This window comes from Salmo salar, chromosome ssa20 (assembly GCF_905237065.1).
Source record: "Salmo salar chromosome ssa20, Ssal_v3.1, whole genome shotgun sequence".
In the NCBI taxonomy this organism is placed as follows: domain Eukaryota; kingdom Metazoa; phylum Chordata; class Actinopteri; order Salmoniformes; family Salmonidae; genus Salmo; species Salmo salar.
The window spans coordinates 58,301,924-58,323,142 of record NC_059461.1 but is presented as its reverse complement, the minus strand read 5'-3'; the positions used below and the strand labels follow the sequence as shown (position 1 = coordinate 58,323,142).

The 21,219-nt window shown below is 39.8% G+C and overlaps 2 protein-coding genes and 2 long non-coding RNA genes across 6 annotated transcripts in view; 2 read left to right on the top strand and 2 right to left on the bottom strand.

The window, feature by feature from the left end:
- Positions 1–6,295: 6,295 nt before the first annotated feature.
- Positions 6,296–7,219, top strand: LOC106580934 (uncharacterized). Its single transcript, XR_001322996.2, has 2 exons — positions 6,296–6,554; positions 6,937–7,219. It is a non-coding gene; the product is annotated as an uncharacterized lncRNA (long non-coding RNA).
- Positions 6,870–12,863, bottom strand: LOC106580933 (uncharacterized). Of its 3 annotated transcripts, none has more exons than XM_045703675.1 (5): positions 12,637–12,863; positions 10,546–10,646; positions 9,376–9,427; positions 8,483–8,712; positions 6,870–8,303 (listed from the first exon to the last, which is right to left on the bottom strand). In XM_045703675.1, exons 1-5 carry the CDS (start codon positions 12,641–12,643, stop codon positions 8,016–8,018), a joined length of 678 nt encoding a protein of 225 aa, XP_045559631.1. In that variant the 5' UTR covers positions 12,644–12,863; the 3' UTR covers positions 6,870–8,015. The 3 variants fall into 3 exon arrangements, 2 of the variants coding, with proteins under 2 accessions (XP_045559631.1, XP_045559632.1); XM_045703676.1 differs by having other exon boundaries at positions 10,555–10,646; XR_001322995.2 differs by lacking the exons at positions 10,546–10,646; positions 12,637–12,863 and adding an exon at positions 9,549–9,703.
- On the top strand, positions 10,646–14,627 carry LOC123729273 (uncharacterized). Its single transcript, XR_006760983.1, has 2 exons — positions 10,646–11,418; positions 12,585–14,627. It is a non-coding gene; the product is annotated as an uncharacterized lncRNA (long non-coding RNA).
- LOC106580954 (uncharacterized protein C11orf53 homolog) overlaps positions 13,824–21,219 on the bottom strand; it is a 20,892-nt gene continuing 13,496 nt past the window's right edge. Inside the window, exons 3-5 of the mRNA XM_014162544.2 lie at positions 19,664–19,703; positions 16,714–17,009; positions 13,824–15,910 (exon numbers count right to left, since the gene is read on the bottom strand). Of these exons, the coding sequence (XP_014018019.1) occupies positions 15,515–15,910; positions 16,714–17,009; positions 19,664–19,703 (732 nt within the window). The 3' untranslated portion in view covers positions 13,824–15,514. The remainder of the gene's footprint in view (positions 15,911–16,713; positions 17,010–19,663; positions 19,704–21,219) is intronic.

The window sequence follows — 21,219 nt, the reverse complement described above, 5'->3', positions numbered from 1 at the left end:
ATTCTTTCCCCCCAAGTGATCTTGGAAGTAATAATTATATAATGCAAAGTCTCCAGTGTAGCAATGTAATTCTATGCATTGGATTTCATATGCTTGAAATAAATGAGTTTATAGTTGTGGAGTAATAAATTACAATTTTATACAGGTGTAAAAGCATACATTTTGCAGGGTGCGTTGTGCATAATTTAAGTAATTGATGCATTCTGCAACTTATTTGGGCCTAAAAAAAAGTGAATTGCATCAACAAGTCTGTTGATTTACAACTTCTTTGACCTGGATTGAAGAGGTCATATTTATGTATATTTTTGTTATTATTTTATATTAATACAATTGCTCAGAGAACGAGAATGGTTGAACAAATAATACAAAAAAATCGTGAAAATTATTGGCACCCCTGTTTTCAATACTCTAGCACCCTCCCCCTTGGGTAGTTTTCTTCACATGCTTCTGTTTTTCAACGCCAAACCCACCATTGGTGTGCGTGGACAAAGCTCTTTTTTATGGCATCTGATCATAGCACCGGTTCCAATCCAAGTGCCAATTCTGTTTATCAAACTTGAACCAGTGCAATGGTCAGATGCCATGAAAATATAGCCTTTTGTCACGCACACCAGTGGTGGGTTTGGAGTTGAAAAACAGAAGCATATGCAGAAAGTACCTCATACCTATGGTAAAATATGCTGGTGGATCTTTGATGTTACGGAGCTATTTTGCTTCCACTGGTCCTGGGGCCTTTGTTAAAGCGACAATCAGCAGTTGAGACAATAACAAAGCGACCTCCTCACCCCAGTTTTGGTAAAAAGCTTAGGAATAGGGCTGGAGAAATGTAACCACTCTCAAATTCATAGACAGAGCTATGGATGTAAGGACTGACCATCCATTACATAAAAATGATAGTTTTAACCATATTTTGAGGCTATTTGTTCACATTTACTTTGTTTATCAACACTGGATTGAAACAAGCTTATATTTGGGGTTCTGATATAGTATGATGGTTTAACTAAGCTCAGAAGGCATGTATAAGTTATATTCTTCAAGAATCAATACGAATATTTCATTAATTCAGAAGTCCAAAAATGGATGATGCAACTGCGCATTGCCCCTTTAAGGTCAACGGCATTATGAACTTTACAAAGTACCAGGTAATCTTTGCCAAAAACCTGGTTCCCTTTGCTTGGAGGCTGACACTTGGCCACAAGTGGATCTTCCAGCAAGACAATAACCCCAAGCACTAATCAAAATCCACAATGAAATGGTTAATTGACCACAAAATCAACATTTTCCCAATGGCCATCTCAGTCTCCGGACTTGAACCCCATGGAAAACTTGTGGATTGAAAAGGGCAGTCCATAAGAGCAGATGAAGGATATGAAGGATCTGGAAAGATTTGGTTTGGAGGAATAGTCTAAGATCCCTCCTTAGACTCTGAGTTTTACTATCTCATTAAACATTTTAGAAAAAGGTTTAGTGTCCTTATCCTCATAAGGGGAGGGTGCTAGAGTATTGAAAACACGGGAGCCAATCATTTTGACCTGTATCTTTTTTAGTTTTTTTTATTACTTTTTAAACAAAATCTCTTTCTCTCAGCAATTGTATTAGTATAAAATAATAACATTTCCCTATTTTTTTTGCATACAATATAGCTAAGAACGTGTATTATATATTTTATACAGTATTTTTTGCTCAGCTTTATCAAGGGTGCCAATAATTATGGACCTGACTCTATATTCATGAGGTACAAATGCACAAGCAATCAACCTTTGCTTTGAGATGCATTCAGACAGGTTCAGACCAATCTGAGTTTTCATCTACTGGGAGAAAGTCTGTGTGAAAAAAATGCTACATCAACACAGTATATTGGTAATACAATAGCTATGAGCAGAGTTCATGCTCAGACTTGCCCTCTTGCAACACTGGGAATGTAAAAGTTGCCCTCAAACATCCCTTGTCTTCAAAGAGCAAAAACACATTTCAACTGGGACTTATATGAACTGAGGGTAATTAGGTCTAATGGCAAATGGAAAAGACCTCTACTGAACCCATGAACATACAAGGGAACACATACAGCGACAAAACATCTCATCATTGCAAAGATCAGACTTAAGATGAGAAAAACCCAAGACCAAAAAACAGGACCAAAAAAGTTCCACACCGCATTCCCTAAAACTCAGGAGTAAATTACACATTACATTTGGAAATTTGGACCAGGCCAAAATAAAAATGTCTCAACAATAAATCAGCAGGGATTTAGGAGAAGGAGAAGGGACAAGTCAAATTAAAATCATTGGACAAAGTAGTGAAGATTTGTGGCACTATGACACCTTTTTTTCTGGAGGTCAGGTACTCTCTTCCCAAGACCAAGCACGTTATTGGCCTGAAGCTTAAAAGGTCTATAAGGACTAAATAGAACTGGGTAGTAGCTCTGGAACAAAAACAACAGTGTAGGAAAATAGAGATTTTTTTACACAATGCAATAACAATAGTAAGAGAGTTTGAAGTTTGCAGCCCCAAAGTGTAGGGGAGCTCTCAAAACAGAATTAGAATTGCAGGTGTCATTGTGGCGTGTATGGTGCAGCACCTCTCTTCTCTCCCTGCTCTGGCTTCCTGGTGCTAGAGGGCACACTTTCTGAAAGGTAGAGCACAGGCGTGCTAGTCAGGCCAATTTGTTGGGACAAACATGTATGGCCCTGCTAACCCACACATTTCCCAAAAGGAACAAACACTGTTCGGAACAGACCCTGTTTGAAAACATCTAGGAATTCATCTAGGGACAATCATCCCTTTTTTATATATATATTTGTACATTCTTAATTACAATGATGACTTGTCAATCCCTAAGGACTGGTCAAAAGGCAAGGCATTGACACTATCCATGCTGAGATGGTCAAGAACGACCCCTGAAATTGCATCGAAATGCACTGATAGACCTGTTTGAAAACATATGGGAGTTCATTTAGGAATTGTCACACTCCTCTCTGGCTTGTTTTTTTTCACAAAAAAGGGAGTGGCTGCATGGACCACACATTCACTATACGTGACATCATACAACAATGCCTGGAATGGAAAGCCGCTTTATACCTCAACTTGATCTAATTCAGAAATGCTTTCGACAGTGTGCTCAGAAACAGCATTTGGAAAGTCCTCTCATGGCATCCCCCACAAACGTATTACTTGTTAGCTGCCTCTAGAGGGAAATTGAATTTGCCATCCTTGTTAACAACTCTAAAAGACTGGTTCTCGATCATCTGTGGCGTACCCCAAGGATGCATTCTCTCACCCATTCTTTTCATGGTTGCTACTGACTGATTCATCAGGAACACCGTAAAAGACCGACCTAGAGGGCCACATCCAGTGGACTCCCTTCTCAGTGTTTGAGGATCTTGAATTTGCAGAGGACATTGCTCTGCATGCTCTTTTCCTAACAATCCTGCATGCAGATGGTCACAACTAGATTGAGCCAGTTTGCTGATCAACTGGGCCTGCAGATAAATGTGGAAAAAGACCCAAGAGCTGAGAAACAACACACCATGTGTATTGAATCACATATTGTATTATGTGAGGATAGACTGACCCTCAATTTTTAGAGGTAGCTAACAATTTTTTTCTGTTTTCAAAAACAGAACTGCTAATATAAAATTCATAATAATATTGCTTTGGCAAACACTGGAAATAAAAAAAACTGTCTATAAATGTGGTACATGTAATTATAGAAAGGAAATCTACATATTAAAATAAAATCTGTAGACATACTGTCTCTCTTTTTGTCAGGAATGGATCTCTCCTTACCCATTGTACACTTTAATCACTTAGCAGAAGACACTCTTATCCAGAGCAATTAGGGTTAAGTGCCTTGCTCATGTGTACATCAACAGATTTTTCACCTAGTCGGCTCCAGGACTCTTAACCGCAAAGCTACCTGCCACCTACCCCAGGCATGGGTGTGAAGGTGTTATCACAGCAATAAATGAATGTGTTCCTCTAGTTGGTCAGTAATAAAAGGCCTTATGGTTCAAACAGAAGGAGCGTATTTTACAGCTTGTACCGATATCAAACCTTGTGAAATGCTTTTATCGGGCCCGCCTTCCTTACACACAAGTAAGGACTTGATAGGAAACATCAACACAATCCTTTGAAGTGACATTGTGCCAAGTCAGCAAACATTCCAACCCGAAGACAAATAAGAAAATGCTGTGAATGAGTATGAATCAGTGCCTGTGACTTTCAAATATACACATATGTACACATACTGGAGTATGTTTGATCCTCAAATACCACAAGTTATTTTCTATGAAGTAATATAGCTGTTTGATAAGTGGTACTTCAGGGATTCATATTCCATGCACTCATGTTGGAATGAGATTCACTAATAAAGATCGAATGTAGCAAACAGTTATTTTTCTTTTCAATCCTTCAATGGTGCCCCAGGAGGAATATTACTCATTCATCACAATCACATCCCACTTACCGATCACTTTGTTAAGACACAATGGTTAGCAACTTATTTTCCCACATTTAGTAATCAATTATTGCAGCTGTTTGAAATTACCGGTACTGCAAGGGCAATTACTGTCAAATGACCAGCTCCAGGGTATAACGTTACAGTTAAGTTATGTTTTAAATGTCATGCTCAACTCTTCCGAAGGTGTATGTGTAGCTCAATAAATGTAGTTTAGGATGATTTGTAACACATACATTTTGAATGAAGTTTTGGCTATGATGACACAGGCTCTATATACAAACAACACTTCCACAGAGTAAACAATCTCTTAGCTTCCCATAAATGCCAAAGTGTTAAAAAATGCCTAACCATACTACACATTTGGCATGGTTAATAGATAAATTATACTAAAAATAAAGGCTCAATAGCAGTGTTCTGTCATTTTGCGGGTGGCTCATGAGTCTTAGCAGGTGAAAGTGCAGATTGATCTAGGGTGGACAAGATTTTCACTACACCCGCAATAACATCTGCTAAATATTGTGCATGTGAACAATACCATTTGATTTGATTTGATTAGACAAGGTGTAACAGGGGATTTCCACAGAGGATTGTTAATCAGGCTCTTGGCATGAGAGTAGGGGGACTTTGGAACCCTGAACACACCCTAGTATTTATTTGATTTTGACACATTGCTTTTCAGCACTGAGTGAGTGCTGACTGTCAGTTCATCTGGACAGCATAAAACCCTTTATTTTTTTTATATATTTTTTTTACATTTAAGTTGAAAAGTTGTATGGAACAAATGGTGTGGTACTTGGTAATTGTTTCCTTATCCTTTTCATTGTGTCTTTATGTTGCACACTCTTGCAAATCCAGACTGTCTAGACAAAAGAAGAAGGAAAATATTATGCTCAGAATGAAAGACCTGTAAAAAGGGAGCTGTAAGGAGGCAAGGTTGCAATATAATAAAAAATAAATGTTAATCAGGTGCATAACACAGCATAACTCATTATATAAAATGGAGGGTGGTTCCTTATCCCTAAGAGCTCAATATCCCCAATATCATTCTAATGCATGGAGTTCCTCCAGCCCATAGAGACCTAACTAAATAGAAAAGACTGAGAGACCAGACAGACTAATTTCTAAGTATGATTAAGGTAAGGAATTCAATAAGTAAATTTGTAATTTGACTGAACTATCCCTTTTATGTTAGTGGGACCACTTTCAGTTGCTTATGAATGATTTGTGAAGCATTCATGGGCCTTATAAAGGGTTATGAAGGGGGAACACTCACTTTAGGGCTTGAGACAATTAAATGAGCTGAATGTGATAGTCGATGAGGCTGGGGTTCTATATTAGGGACAATGCCTGCTTTGTTTTTGAAATGCTACACAGTGTTCTTGTTGAGATATTTTTTCATACAATTGATATCCTTTGTTTTTACCCAAAACCCTGCCTTGCCTCCACTCCCACCAATGGTAGAAGCCAAAACAGTACCAAACCGCCTTGTCACATTTGTCAATCAAGTTATAAGACAACTAATGTAGGCCTTTGAGCACCACAGCTAACTTTTCCAATTGGCTGGAATAGAAACCCAGGAACCTATGAACTGCCAGTAAGAGTTTTAAATATCAGCGATGAAATCTGGGCCCAACATTTAATAGTAGCTCATAATGTAGGCCCTATAGATTTCTTTCATTTCATATGTTCAACATCAACTAGAGGTCAGGAGAAAGGAACATACTTGAAGGCTCCTCTTTCAACTATTGTACTCTCCTTGTGTGCAGTGTATGCAATTGCATCCCTCCTCCTCCCATTCTTTGCCTTCAGTCTAGTACCTCATAGGTTCTTCTGAGGATCTTCTGATGACACGACAAACACTAGCATTACCTGCAGCCCTTGGCTTCCTCTCTTCCAGAATCCTCATTATTAATTCCATCCTGATGAATGAGAGCACACCCAGACATGCTTCAGCTCAGATTGTATAAAAAGAGAAAAAGGTGCTCTACTGAGGATTTAGAAATCCAAAAAGAAACATCTTACCCCAGGACCCTTCACAGGATCACTATCCCAGAAAACTGGTTGGTTAATGAGTTGAGGTCAAGGATCACAGCAGGTATGTGCTGCATTATGCTTGCAGCCTGCATACATGAGAAGGTTATCATTTTGGATGTGGGGTTATGCTACAATAATCATGGCTGCTACTGCTGCTCCAACATAATGTTCATAATAGAAGACAGGAGAGTGACAGTAAACTACTGGGGTAAAAATAGTCATAGTTATAAGCAGCTGTAACAAATGTACATGAACACATTCTGATTTGCGCGCGCATTTGGCAGGCACTGGATTATGCTTTCCATTACACAAAACTCGTGCGCGATTATCAAACCCCCTTTGACCTGTTGTGTGTCATAAAAACATGAAATCCTTATCCAAGTAGTTATCTTTTATTGGTGCGTGTTTTTGGTAATATGTAACAATATGATCATTTTGGACAGGCAGGCCTACTTCTATCCCTGCTCAACCCCGCTTTATCTCGGCCTCGGAGGAGACTTGGATCCCGAGGCAGAGGATGGTGTGCAAGGAGGGTAGAGTGGAGACAGGCGTCTCTTGAGTTGGATGTGACCTGATGCGACGTGCACTTGCGTCTGCCTCCATGGAAGATCATTTTTCCACATCAAGAGCGGTCAATGTTAACCTTATTGTTTTGTTTTTCTTCTTTTGTCAGTGGGTTTTGAGATTATTTTTGCAATGACAAGCACTATAAAAAATTCTAGATCATTACCGTTTGTCTATTGTAATTTATCTTGGTTTATTAGACACTTTTATTTGAATGATTGATCTATTTAAGTTAATGTTTCTAACTAAGCATCGGTGTGCATCTGCACAGGGAAACTAAATAGTGAGTTGAAGGGGATGATGCTGCTAATTTCCTTTGGGTAGGCTTTTCAATTCATTTACAAAATGAATGCATCCATAAGAAAAAATATGCTGAAAAAATATACTGTCTTGTAAAAAAGCAGGATGACATCATTAGAATTGTATATATATATTTATAAACTTGGTTCAAGCCCTGAATGCTGCTTGGCTGACAGCCGTGGTATATCAGACCCTATACCATTGGTATGACAAAACATTTATTTTTACTGCTCTAATTATGTTGGTAACCAGTTCATAATAGCATGAAGGCACCTAGGGCATTTGTGGTATATGGCCAATATCCAGGCACTCCGCGTTGCATCGAGATTAGAACAGCCCTTGGCCGTGGTATTTTGACCATAAACCACACCCCCTCGTGCCTTATTGCTTAAATATCAAAGTCAATAACTAAGAAGATAGCACTAAGCCCACACATATCCAACATTTATCCAATCTCGGGAATTCTAAAACCATTATTCCAATCATATCAAAAACAGACACTCGGAGGAAACTTCGACCGCAAACACTCTGAAATGCAAAGCAGGCCTACATCTCAAAACAAGTGCCACAAGTGTCAACGTTTGACATCGAGTTACAGACATTGTTTTGACTGTACACTATACTGTATTTACACAGACAACAAAGACCGAATAAATATTCAAAGGTAGCACATCTCTGAATTTGACAAATCACGCCTGAAGTAGCTGTCCTCCGCAGGCAAGGCGTATACATAGTCTGATGTGCCATAAGGTGCGTATTCTGGAGTGGAGACGCTCTCCTGGAGGTTGCAGTTCTGGTAGTGGTAGTGCTCTGGAACAAACCCATAACTCAAGTCCAGCCTCGTCGGAGAGTTGTAACACGACGAAGAGTAAGACTCCTGTGGCGAATAACTATTGTAATCGACCGGACTTGACATATTCAGGGAACCTGATGGTGAGCTGGGAGCCTGAAAAACAAGCCAGATGAGATGTGCATTACTATTGTAGTACAGTATAACGAAACCATTTCCTATTCCAAGCCAAATCTCTGAATGAACAAACAGCCTGAGCTTTGACAAATATTTCATATGACCGTGCGTAATTGCAAAGACAGGAGATTGCACAACTGAATTTGAATAAAGCATACCATGCCATGGCCGTAATAGCCCATATTCGGGGAGTGATTTTCCTGGCGCCAAAGTGTTGTTGAGGTAGCGGGATGCAGAATACCACTGCTGTAGGTCTCGTTGGGGATCATCATGCTTATCAAGTGTTGATTATCGAAGCTGTCCTTCTGGACGTTGCTCTCTGGAATGGACCGCGGCTGAAAGATGCAGTTGGAATTCATCTCTTCAGGGAAATAATCAAAGTAATGGCCTTTAGGAATGAACGAGAAGGATCAGTCAGAGGGTGCATACATAAACACATGCAGGGAGACATGTAAATAAGTGAAGACTCCAGAAGTGATGTCACAGCACCACCAGCCAACAGCTAAAAAACACATTTGAATGCAAGTTTATAAAAAGGTCCCAGTACACTGCACTTTAGGAATGTGGGTCAGTGTCAATTGTATACAAAGATATATGTTCCAACTATTCTGCTGTGGTCGTTGATTCTCCATGTAAGTGTCAATCTAGATATTTTACCTGACCGAATCTGATGTGCAATTCAGACTCTCCGAATATATTTTATAATAGGCTTATGTGATGGATTTTACAGCTATTTTACTATTTGCATGTATGATGCATAATGCATTACCTTCTGTCTTTTGCATCAAAGCTTGTTTATTTGATGATGGTTTACTACAACGCCCCCACTGGACATTTAAAATTGCATTTACTGCACTTTACTGTAGGCTACATGTATTTTCGTTAGCAGGTTTGGATACAGTCAAGATAAAAAACATTTTTTACGATAGAACATTGATTCTGGACCTTCCATGGTGATGCTTTGTCGTACAACGATTTTGGGATCAAGAGAATGTCAGACAATGGAACGCTGTAGCGAAATTCTGATTTATTTGGACATATTTGAACTTACCTGACAAGGAGGAGGAGACGCAGACATCCTGACTCACCAAGCTTTGGGATTTCTATTCATTTAGGAAAATAAATAAGAAAGAGAGACAGAGAGAAAATATAAGTCCCCATTCATTTGCAACAGTTCGATTTTTTGGCTGGTTATTTTTCATCCCCTTGAAAGCTACTTGTTACCTTCAAATAACAAGTAGTCTACCACCCACTGTATAGCACAATAATGGCATTTGTTTTTTAGTTTTTTTTCTTCTTCTTCATTTTGGAGGGTTGTGTGTGTGTGTGTGTGTGTGTGTGTGTGTGTGTGTGTGTGTGTGTGTGTGTGTGTGTGTGTGTGTGTGTGTGTGTGTGTGTGTGTGTGTGTGTGTGTGTGTGTGTGTGTGTGTGTGTGTGTGAGAGAGAGAGAGAGAGAGAGAGAGAGAGAGAGAGAGAGAGAGAGAGAGAGAGATCTATTTCACTTGCTTTGGCAATGTAAACATGTGTTTCCCATGCCAATAAAGCCCTGGAATTGAACATTTAGAGCGAGAGAGAACAAGATAGTGAGACAGAAAGAGAGAGAGAGAGGGGAGAGCGAGAGAGACAGAGAGAGAGACAGAGAGAGAGAGAGAGAGAGAGAGAGAGAGAGAGAGAGAGAGAGAGAGAAATAGATAACTACTAGCCTACAGTAAGTGTGATCAATTAAGGGAGTGGCTCCAATAATCAGCGTCATCTTTGCCATATGTTCAGCATTATTGTTCTGATTGTAATATTGCCAATGGACATAAGAACATCTTTTCTGAATCTGAATTTGCTGTAAAATATCACATAAAACAGCTGGAACAGTCCCTACATGAAAAAATGTCCCACTGTTACTGTTAAACGATCATTGCTAGGCTACTAGAGAGTAGACCTGGTGGTCAATCATTAATGAGACATGCAACTTCGTGTTTGGGGTAAGGTTGGTAGCTGTTGCGGCAATTGAGGAAGTTATTGCAATGGGGATTTCATGGAGAGTGCAACACTTCCAATTATATTGTGTGTGTGTGTGTGTGTGTGTGTGTGTGTGTGTGTGTGTGTGTGTGTGTGTGTGTGTGTGTGTGTGTGTGTGTGTGTGTGTGTGTGTGCGTGCGTGCGTGCGTGCGTGTGTGTGTGTGTGTGTGTGTGTGTGTGTGTGTGTGTGGAGGGGGGGGGTAATTACCATTCTAACCGTTTTAGTTGATGTCTGGAGAGCTCTTTTCTGTTGCAGCAACTGTTTAACCGTTGTCTTCACCCGCACGCCCTGGTACACCTTTGGCTTATCTGTCAAAAGAGAAAAACATGGTGTCGATATTTACTGTAAACAAACTTGAATGGTCCTAACCCTGCCACTCTCGAGCACTTTCACTGCCTGCTGCATACCTTCACGCAACAATTGAATTAGGCCTACTTAATAATTTAAAACATTGGAATATTATTAAAAACACATTTCAATATTACTATAAGATTATTTTGATCAGGGTGTTTAAGGCAATGTATTACATCTAGATTTATTTGTGAATTTCAAATGAATTATGCAATATAGTATGAACAAACGGCTGTCCTTATGCATCGCTGAAATGATGCCAAATTTATTGTATCAAAGTTGCCCATGCGAAAGCCAGAAGTGTCCTAATATTGTCCTACATAGGTCTATATCCTCTGTAGCCTGCCTCTGCGAGAACCTCGCACGACAGAGACTGGGTTTCGAATTTCACAGTCAATACAGTGGGCTTGCCTTCACACTCATTTCAAGCACAAAGGAAAGCTGTGCAAAAATGATATTGTAAATGTAACTTTTCGATTTAATGTAGGTAATATGTTTATTTTTATTCTATACATAGGCCTAAAACACAGGTTAAGCGTTGCGATCCATGAAAGGGGGCTGATAGCGGCATATTCCGTGAAAGTAGGGAAGTAAAGTTAGGCTACAGATAAAGCGGGCAAACAATAGCCTAGTAAGAGTCAATAACAAAGACCGAAAGGACTCTACAAATCCGGCAAAAAATAAGGTGAAAATGGAAGACTTCGCTTGAGAAATTGTCCGATTATAAAAGTAAGTTACTTTTACGCTCCGTACTTAGCCAACATATCATTGGTAGACAATGGGAGAACAATATGAGCTTTAGCCTACCCGACGATAAAATAAAAGTTGTTTTGGTTTTGATGATCATTCCCGTTAGCCTATAGAACCCCCATACCTGACAATTACGCAATAAAACCATTTCGTTTTCTGTCAAATTCATCCATTGAAGCAGGACTGCATTTGAAATGAAATTGAATACTAATTTACGCTATCAAAACAAAGCCTACTGTCAATGATCGGGTAATTGAACTGTAATAGGCAGATAGGTTAGAGTCGTTGCCTATACCCACTCTAAACACATGTTCATTGTTTTAGTGCAGTAGCCTAGCTTTTTGATTTTTATGGTAAAATTAACGGTACTCATATATGTATGCCTTCGATTGAAAGTCATGGCTTCACTTCTAACGATACGGGGGTATAACGTTCTCTCCAATGACTAAAGTCATTACAGAAACGACGCCACACAATGGTAGAACTCATTAAGGCAGTCAGAGACTGTCTCAGGAGTGGAAAGTTGGCGGTAAAGGTGATTCGATAATAGCAGCTGCCGGCAGAATCTAAAGAGGTGTGCTTGGCTGTCAAACCCATCCTTTTAAATATTCATATACTGAAATGTCAGATCATGATTTGTCTTAAATGTGGCAAATATTAAAGCTACCCAAAAGACACATCCCACTGATTACTGCTTAAAATGACCATTTGTAAATTTACATATTAAAGTGTGATTAGAATGACTACAATTACAGTTGAATCGACAAGAATAATGCAAATAAAACCGCATTGGAGTTAAGTTATCCTTACGCCCTAACGTGGACGAAGTGGCCAAAAGTAGTGATGTTTAAGAAATAAGCAAAATACTATTTTAAAAACGTTGTTCAATTAAATTGCAAATTATTGCAATAGAAAATAGCATACATCATGCAGGTAATAGGCATTAATCCACATGAGGCCATTGTTGAAGATTAGTTTACATTACTCTTTAGTTAAAACACGAGTTACATACTTTATCTCTAAGGTTTTCATCATAACCTCGCAGTTCCCATAGAAGTGAAACATTATGTTGTGCAATGTCAATTATTTCCAATCGTTTTGTTCTAACATTTCTATTTCTTTCTTTCTTTCTTTCTTTCTTTCAGGAGGAACGTAAAAAAGAACCATGATCCGAAGAAAAAATAATGATAAACTTACCAGACATGTTGTACAAATTAAGAAGGAGTGCTGGAAGAAGAGCAGTTATGAGATTCCACAATGTCCTTTTCTGGCTCAGTTATATGGGCTATAACGAAATATTCATAAAAGTCACACAAATTCTCAACACACAAGTCTTAAAACTGTCTCAGAGCATACAATAATATCCTAATATAGCTAGGGATATATTAGTTTGTGAAATTTTCTCTCCATGCCTACTTTTTAAAACCCCTAGAACTCAATGATTTGACAATGATTTGATTGCGCGTTACTTTCAATTTGAATATTCAAAGGCTACTCAAAAATACAGATTTTTCAGTATAAATCAATACATATGCACTTAAAATAACATTTAATTTAATAGATTTTAATAATATTTTATACCCAAACCAAAAAGAAATGGACATTTTAAACATTTTATCCATGTTTTGCCAATCTGCCATCAGGCCCTCTTCATAATGAGGCACTACAGGAAAGTAACGGTTAGATGTTCTATCTAAACATGACCAACAATTAAACATCGCAGATCATATGTATATCAGGATGGATGAGCACATTAACACGTTATTACCATATATTTTTAGTCTTATTTTAAACAATAAACTATTAAATGTCTAGGTTGTGGGCGTGGCATATGGTAGCAGCCATTTCTGCCATCACTGACTCCGTTGCTCCCTCAGCAATTCCATGCTCCCCATCACTGGAACTCACATCACCCACGTCTTATTATAGTTGTTTTAGCATTATTTAGTTTAGTTACATTAATTATATAATATAAAGACTGAACGTTTTAGCCATTCACATGTCAAACCTGATTTGACATCCCAGGGCTAGGCTATTATATACGAATCGAGAAAACTATTTACAAATGAATTGCAATGCAAAAAAATCGGTTTACAAACGTCTGATATATTTTCAATTCAATGACAAGACTCTCGGATTAGTCTACTTGTGTAGCCTTGGCCTACTTAGATGTGGGCAAAGTCATTTCAATTGATTATTGGAATAGGGTTACTGTCCATACCTGTTTAAATGTATAAGAGTTCACAACTTAATACATATGATGTGAGAAAACAGCACATTGCTTTAGAGAAAACCATTTCCTATAAATGTTCTTCCATTGCCATTGTGAGCCTACATTACATTTGAATAACAATTTACAAACATATCAAACAATGAACTCGAACTTATTTTTATATAATTGGTTTATTTTACCTTTATTTAACCAGGTAGACAAGTTGAGAACAAGTTCTCATTTACAACTGCGACCTGGCCAAGATAAAGCAAAGCAGTTCGACACATACAGAGTTACACATGGAATAAAACAAACATACAGTCAATAATACAGTAGAAAAATAAGTCTATATACAATGTGAGCAAATGAGGTGAGATAAGGGAGGGAAGGGCAATAGTTTTAATTAAAATAGCTTAGATTTCAGTTTTGGGGTATCGATCTATCATTATCCTCACTCATATATTGAGAAAATGCACGTACACTATCTGCCCAACACAATCTATGGCCTTTCCTGATTTGTACTGGTAGGGGCCTATACAATGATCCCTATTATGTAGGCCTAAATCCCATCATCTCCACTGGGTAGTTGTATTGACAAACTTCCATAAAGTAGGACCTGGGTCCATTATCCTAACTACCAAGAATATTATGCTAGTGCTCTCATAGAATATCTAACGTTTGGCTTTTTTTATTGATTTATTGCTGCCGTTGCAATTCCCCCCATGAATTACGCTGATATCATAAGAGAAGAGGTAACATGAAACAACCGCGCCATCTAGTGTAGGATATACGTTAGTAGGTTCTCCCTCAGTCTTAATTCGATGTAGTGGTGACAGAACAAAATATAACTCAACAAACGGAAAAGTCATGTTTTTTTCATGTGTCATTTTAGCAAAAAATATGTTTCATTTTCATGCATTTATTGCAGTGTCTTTTATTATAATGGATTTATAATAAAGAATTCTACTGCCCTATACATTATCTATGTTTTTTATTTCTTGAAATGTATAAATGAAACGCCAAACACAGGAAGCATTGATTAATCAGGGAAACTGGGAGTATGGTAAATCACATGCACCCATTGACCAATTCAGATCCCTGCATTGTCTTTGAAAGTAAAATATTCAGGTGTAGATTCCCATTCACTTCTTGAAGTATTCTGTGGATGGTCATCTCTGATTGTCTTTCATTATATTCAAGACTTTTCATTGAGATGTCACCTCTGCCTATTACTACTAATGAATGTTTTGCAACAAAATCCTAAAAGATACGAAAGATAAAAAAATAAAAAAAACTACATATTCATTACCACAGCGTCATCGAGTAAAGGCTAACATAAAGCAGATACAGTTTGACAAACTCTGATTTGGCTATTAAAGCAGACAACAAGATGACATTAAGTAAAGAAGAACGCTAAAGTAAAACAACCTTTAGCAAAAATAAAGATCGTTGTCACATGTTCATCGTAATTGTCGCCATGGCAGTATATAAATAAAAATGATGTTTTACTAATATAATGACGGTATAGAAACACATCTATTTCAAACACTTGAACACAGGCAAAGTCATTCTAGGTCTAACCACTGAATCATAAATGTCAATTCAATGTCTATTCCATGTTGGCTCAAGGTAATTTCATTGAAATGCCGTGTAAACAAAGTTGATGCAACCAGTGTGCGCCCAGCTCTTACTGTATGTCACCAGGGGACTTAGGAGGGTCAAATAAGTAAAAGTTCTACTTTGTACTTCTATAAAGTGATAAGCAAAGTCTACAAAGTCAAATATTTGGATCAAAAGGAGCTGAATCGCTTGCATCAGCATTGTTTCGGTTTTCTGTGAAGGACAGGTCGTTTCCAAATTGACTTAATAAGTCCTCCGAATCTCATATGGTGACCAAGAGCTTCCGACATCTTCTTTCACCCACGAGTGAGTGTCACTATGTGTGGTGAGGGTACTGTCAGAGTCCTCATTAGCTAGAGGGGCCTTGGAGGCTAGGTCGTTGGAGACAGTCATATAGGAAGGACATGTGAAAGTGGAGGCAGCAGGGTAAGAGGTGTGATAGTGTATTTCTTCCAGAGGGTGAAGGGCATAGGGCTGTGCTGAGGCCATGGAGGAGCTGCGGGTGGAGCAGCGGTACTGTGAGGGGCTCCCAGGAGGGTCGGGGCTGGGCAGGGAGACTGGAACAGAGTTCAGGCTGTCTGCACACAAGCCCTCTCCCTGGGTCACTGGGTCTGCCACTGACTGCTCCCATGAATCTCTCTGCAGGAGAAACAGACAGAGGAAAGGATAGAGATGTGTTAGAGATGATGGAAAAATGTGTCTTTTTTGTTGGCTTTGCGGATTGCGGAATGCCCTAAGATGTATGTGTAATGGAGTTGGGTTGGAACCACGCTCGTGTGATGATTGGCTCCCGAGTGGCGCAGTGGTCTAAGGCAGTGCATCTCAGTGCTAGAGGCATTACTACAGACACCCTGGTTTGAATCCAGGCTGTATCACAACCAGCTGTGATTGGGAGTCCCATTCGCGACACACAATTGGCCCAGCGTCGTCTGGGTTTGGCCGGTGTAGGCCATCATTGTAAATAAGAATTTGTTGTTAACTGACTTGCCTAGATAAATAAAGGTTAAATATAAAATACAATTAACCTTGCTGAAGAGGTGTTGGCTCCCTGAGCTAATGTCTAGGCTTTATCTCAGTGGGCTAACAAAGCCTTGTGTAGCTCACAGATCTGGGTTCGAACCGCAATCAGTAACATAGGAAAACACTTTCACTTGTGGAATTTGATTTATTTTTTCCTTCATGCTTGTGTGAAATATGTGCTCATTTGGATGTACCATACCCGCTCCAGCCTCCAGCGCTATTTACATGCTTTGCACCTTTTCACATCACATAAAACACAAATACACATACGGCCTGTTTCCTGCATTTAGCCTAGCCTTGAACTCACTTCTTAGTCCAGGACTAGAATTGAAACCATATTTAAGAAACGGGCCCATAATGTAAAGCCGTATCTCAACAGTCCCATTCTACTACCAGCAGTAATCACTGACAGAGTGCCTTACCAGGAGGAAGTGGGGGGACTCTCCGGAGAAAGGTGGTAGCAGACTGGACAGGGCGGAGCTGGGGAAGATGGAGCTCCCTCCGGTGGTGAAGGCTGCACTGCGGTAGTCTCCGAACGTTTCCTGGTAGTAGCTGTCTATGAAGGAGGAGTATCCCGACATGGCCGATGAGTCACAACCCAGAGGCTTGACCCCAAGGGATGAGGAGTAGACATCGGCTGAAAACTGCTTGGGGGAGAAGTCCGAGTCAGAGATGAAGGGTCGCCTCATGCTGTAGTAGCCAGGGATCATGTGAGACCCTGTTGTAAAGGGAACCAGGTAGAAAACATTCGTAACAAGTGGTCTTGTGTGGCTCGGTTGGTAGAGCATGGAGCTTGCAACGTCGGGATCATGGGGTGCGATTTTGGCTGGGGCCACCCAAAATGTATGCACACACTACTGTAAGTTGCTTTGGATAAAAGTGTCTGCTAAATGGGAAATATATATACACTACCGGTGACATTTTTTAGAACACCTACTCATTCAAGGGTTTTTCTTTATTTTTACTATTTTTTACATTGTAAAATAATAGTGAAGACATCAAAACTATGAAATAACACATATAACACACATTCTTCAAATAGCCACCCTTTCCCTTGATGACAACTTTGCACACTTTTGGCATTCTCTCAACCAGCTTCAACTGTAATGCTTTTCCAACAGTCTTGAAGGAGTTTCCACATATGCTGAGCACCTGTTGGCTGCTTTTCCTTCATTCTGCGGTTCGACTCATCCCAAACCATCTCAATTTGTTTGAGGTCGGGGGATTGTGGAGGCAAGGTCATCTGATGCAGCACTCCATCACTCTCCTTCTTGGTAAAATAGCCCTTACACAGCCTGGAGGTGTGTTGGGTCATTGTCCTGTTGAAAAACAGATGATAGTCCCACTAAGCGCAAACCAGATGGGATGGCGTATCGCTGCAGAATGCTGCAGTAGCCATGCTGGTTAAGTGTGCCTTGAATTCTAAATAAATCACAGACAGTGTCACCAGCAAAGCACCCCCACACCATAACACCTCCTCCTCCATGCTTTACGGTGGGAAATACACATGCGGAGATCATCCATTCACCCACACCGCGTCTCACAAAGACACGGCAGCTGGAACCAAAAATCTCAAATTTGAACTTCAGACCAAAGGACAAATTTCCACTGGTCTAATGCCCATTGCTTGTGTTTCTTGGCCCAAGCAAGTCTCTTCTTCTTATTGGTGTCCTTTGGTAATGGTTTCTTTGCAGCAATTCGACCATGAAGGCCTGATTCACACAGTCTCCACTGAACAGTTGATGTTGAGATGTGTCTGTTACTTGAACTCTGTGAAGCATTTATTTGGGCTGCATTTTCTGAGGTTGGTAACTCTAATGAACTTATCCTCTGCAGCAGAGGTAACTCTGGGTCTTCCATTCCTCTGGCGGTCCTCATGAGAGCCAGTTTCATCATAGCACTTGATTGTTTTTGCGACTGCACTTGAAGAAACTTTCAAAGTTCTTCAAATTTTCCATATTGACTGACCTTCATCTCTTAAAGTAATGATGGACTGTTGTTTCTCTTTGCTTATTTGAGCTGTCCTTGCCATAATATGGACTTGGTCTTTTACCAAATAGGGCTATCTTCTGTATACCCCCCTACCTTGTCACAACACAACTGATTGCCTCAAACGCATTAAGAAGGAAATACATTCCACAAATTAACTTTTAACATGGCACACCTGTTAATTGAAATGCATTCCAGGTGACTACCTCATGAAGCTGGTTGAGAGAATGCCAAGAGTGTGCAAAGCTGTCATCAATGCAAAGGGTGGCTATTTGAAGAATCTCAAATATAAAATATATTTTCATTTGTTTAACACTTTTTTGGTAACTACATGATTCCATATGTGTTATTTCATAGTTTTGATTTCTTCACTATTATAGTGAAAATAAAGAAAAACCCTTGAATGTGTAGGTGTTCTAAAACTTTTGACCTGTAGTGTATATGAATGGTTTGTACGCTTTACTTACAGCCTGCAGGTAGATCGATACCTACTCAGTTGCTCAACTGAATGCATTCAATGGAAATGTGTGTTCTGCATTTAGCCCAACACCTCAGTATCAGAGAGGTGCTGGGGGCTGCCTTAATTAAAATGTTCAGCCCCAGGGGAACAGTTGTGGGGGTTAACTGCCTTGCTCAAGGGCAGAACATCAGATTTTTTCACCTTGCCAGGTCGGGAATTAGAACAAGCAACCTTTCAGTTATTGTCCCAACGCTTTAACCGCTAGGCGACCTGCTGTCCCATCTAGCAGGTCCCGTCTAGGCGACCCGCCGCCCCATCTAGGTGACCCGTCGCCCCATCTAGGCGACCCGCCGCCCCATCTATGCGACCCGTCGCCCCATCTAGGTGACCTGCCGCCCCATCTATGCTACCCGTCGTCCCATCTAGGCGACCCGCCGCCCAGGTACAATGCATTATGGTGTTTTTAATCATTGTAAGATTTATCCTAAATATATATGACGCCCTTATATTGTGATTTTATAATCTCATAAAATCCTGACTAAATAACAACAATTTTGAGTCAGTAAAACATGTCCTACATAGAGAGACATAACATATTAGAAATCTCATGAAGGCTCATAAATGCTTAGAACTAATAAGTAATACAGCCTTATACCTGCAGGAAAACATTTCAAGTGGGCAGTAGCTATCAGAACAAAGCATATAGTATAAGTGTGGAGTGCACGTTCAAAGCTCTGGTGGTTACTTGAAAATCTTGTGCCTTGAGTTTTATTCTACTTTTTCAGAACTTTGCTAGTGAATGTGACATTTGAAAGTTTTTGTCTATAATACTGTTCTTCCCTTACCTCAAACACTATTAGCAGAGTTGATAGGTCAGTGGGACTCATCAATAATTACTTAAATTACCCAGAGATTTTTCTCACCTGGCATTTGGACAAATGACGATTGACTGGATGTTCCTCCCTAGAAATAAAAAAACAGACAAACATTAAAGCCTGGATCCATGGCATTATAAAAACAGGTCTGATTCTGGTAACACATAACATGCCACCACACATGTGCTGAGGAAGGCACAAGCTAATATATAAAGAAAATTCAAACAAAGCTTCAAGAAATGCTACTCACATCCAAGTGAGGGTAACACTTTATTTGGATAGTTCATCTGTAGATCCATTACAGACTACCTACACTTAGGAAAAAAGGTGCTAAGTAGAACTATATAGGGTTCTTTGGTTTGTCCTCGTAGACGTAGGGGAACCCTATGAATGGGTATGCTGACTACAGGAATGTCCACCAGAGCTGTTTCCAGAAAATATTATGTTAATTTCTCTACCATAAGCCGCCTCCAACGTAATTTTAGAGAATTTGGAAGTATGTCCAACCGTCCTCACAACCACAGACCACATGTATGACATCTTGTGGGAGAACTGTTTGCTGATGTCAACGTTGTGAACAGAGTACCCAATGGGGTTATGGTATTGGCAGGCATAAGCTATGGACAACGAATACAATTGAATTGTATCGATGGCAATTAGAATACACAGAGATACCATGACGAGATCATTGTCGTGCCATTCATCCGCCACCATCCCCTCATGTTTCAGAATGATAATGCACAGCCCCATGTCGCAAGGATCTGTACACAATTTCTGGAAGATGAAAATGTCCCAGTTCTTCCATGTCCTGCATACTCACAAGACATGTTTGCCATTGAGCACGTTTGGGATGCTCTGGATCGACATGTACGAAAGCGTGTTCCCGCCAATATCCAGAAACTTCACACAGCCATTGAAGGGGAGTGGGACAACAATCCACAGGCCACAGTCAACAGCCTGATCAACTCTATGCAAAGTAAATGTATCACTCTGCATGAGGCAAATGGTGGTCACACCAGACAGTGACTGTTTTTTTATCCATGCCCCTACCTTTTTCTTAAGGGTATCTGTGACCAACAGATTGATATCTGTATTCCCAGTCATGTGAAATCCATAGATTAGGGCCTAATTTATTTATTTCAATTTACTGATTTCCTTATATGAACTGTAACTCAGTCAAATCAGTGCTTAATTTATGCTGGATCCTGCCGGAACAGGATCCGGCACCTCTCATTTGTAGACTGTTTCGTTCTGGGACCTATTTGGCCAGATCCGACACCTCTCATAGCATTCAAAATCATTTTTACTTTTTGCAATGTAAAAATCGGAATAAAAGCTACCTCGAGTTGATTCTTTTTTAGTTATCCTACCCCCCCCCCCTTCCCCTTCCCCCAGCCCAGGCCTGATATTTTAGGAGCTGTTTCAGGTTGGACCGGCCCGGGTTTATGGTTTACGCAACATTGCAACCTATGTTTGAGACCAACGCGTGACTGTGGCTTTATGAGAAGCATGCCTGTGTCTCTCACAGAACTGGAACGAGATTTACTTTCTATGATCTCTCTCCCTCTCTCTGCTCTGACAGACATGAATGAGCCTGCTACTCT

Coding starts and splice junctions, on each gene's coding strand:
- LOC106580933 (XM_045703675.1), bottom strand. Junction 8,713..9,375: donor CGTCTCCTCCTCCTTGTCAG/GTAAGTTCAAAT, acceptor TCATTCCTAAAG/GCCATTACTTTGATTATTTC. Junction 8,304..8,482: donor GCTATTACGGCCATGGCATG/GTATGCTTTATT, acceptor CTTGTTTTTCAG/GCTCCCAGCTCACCATCAGG.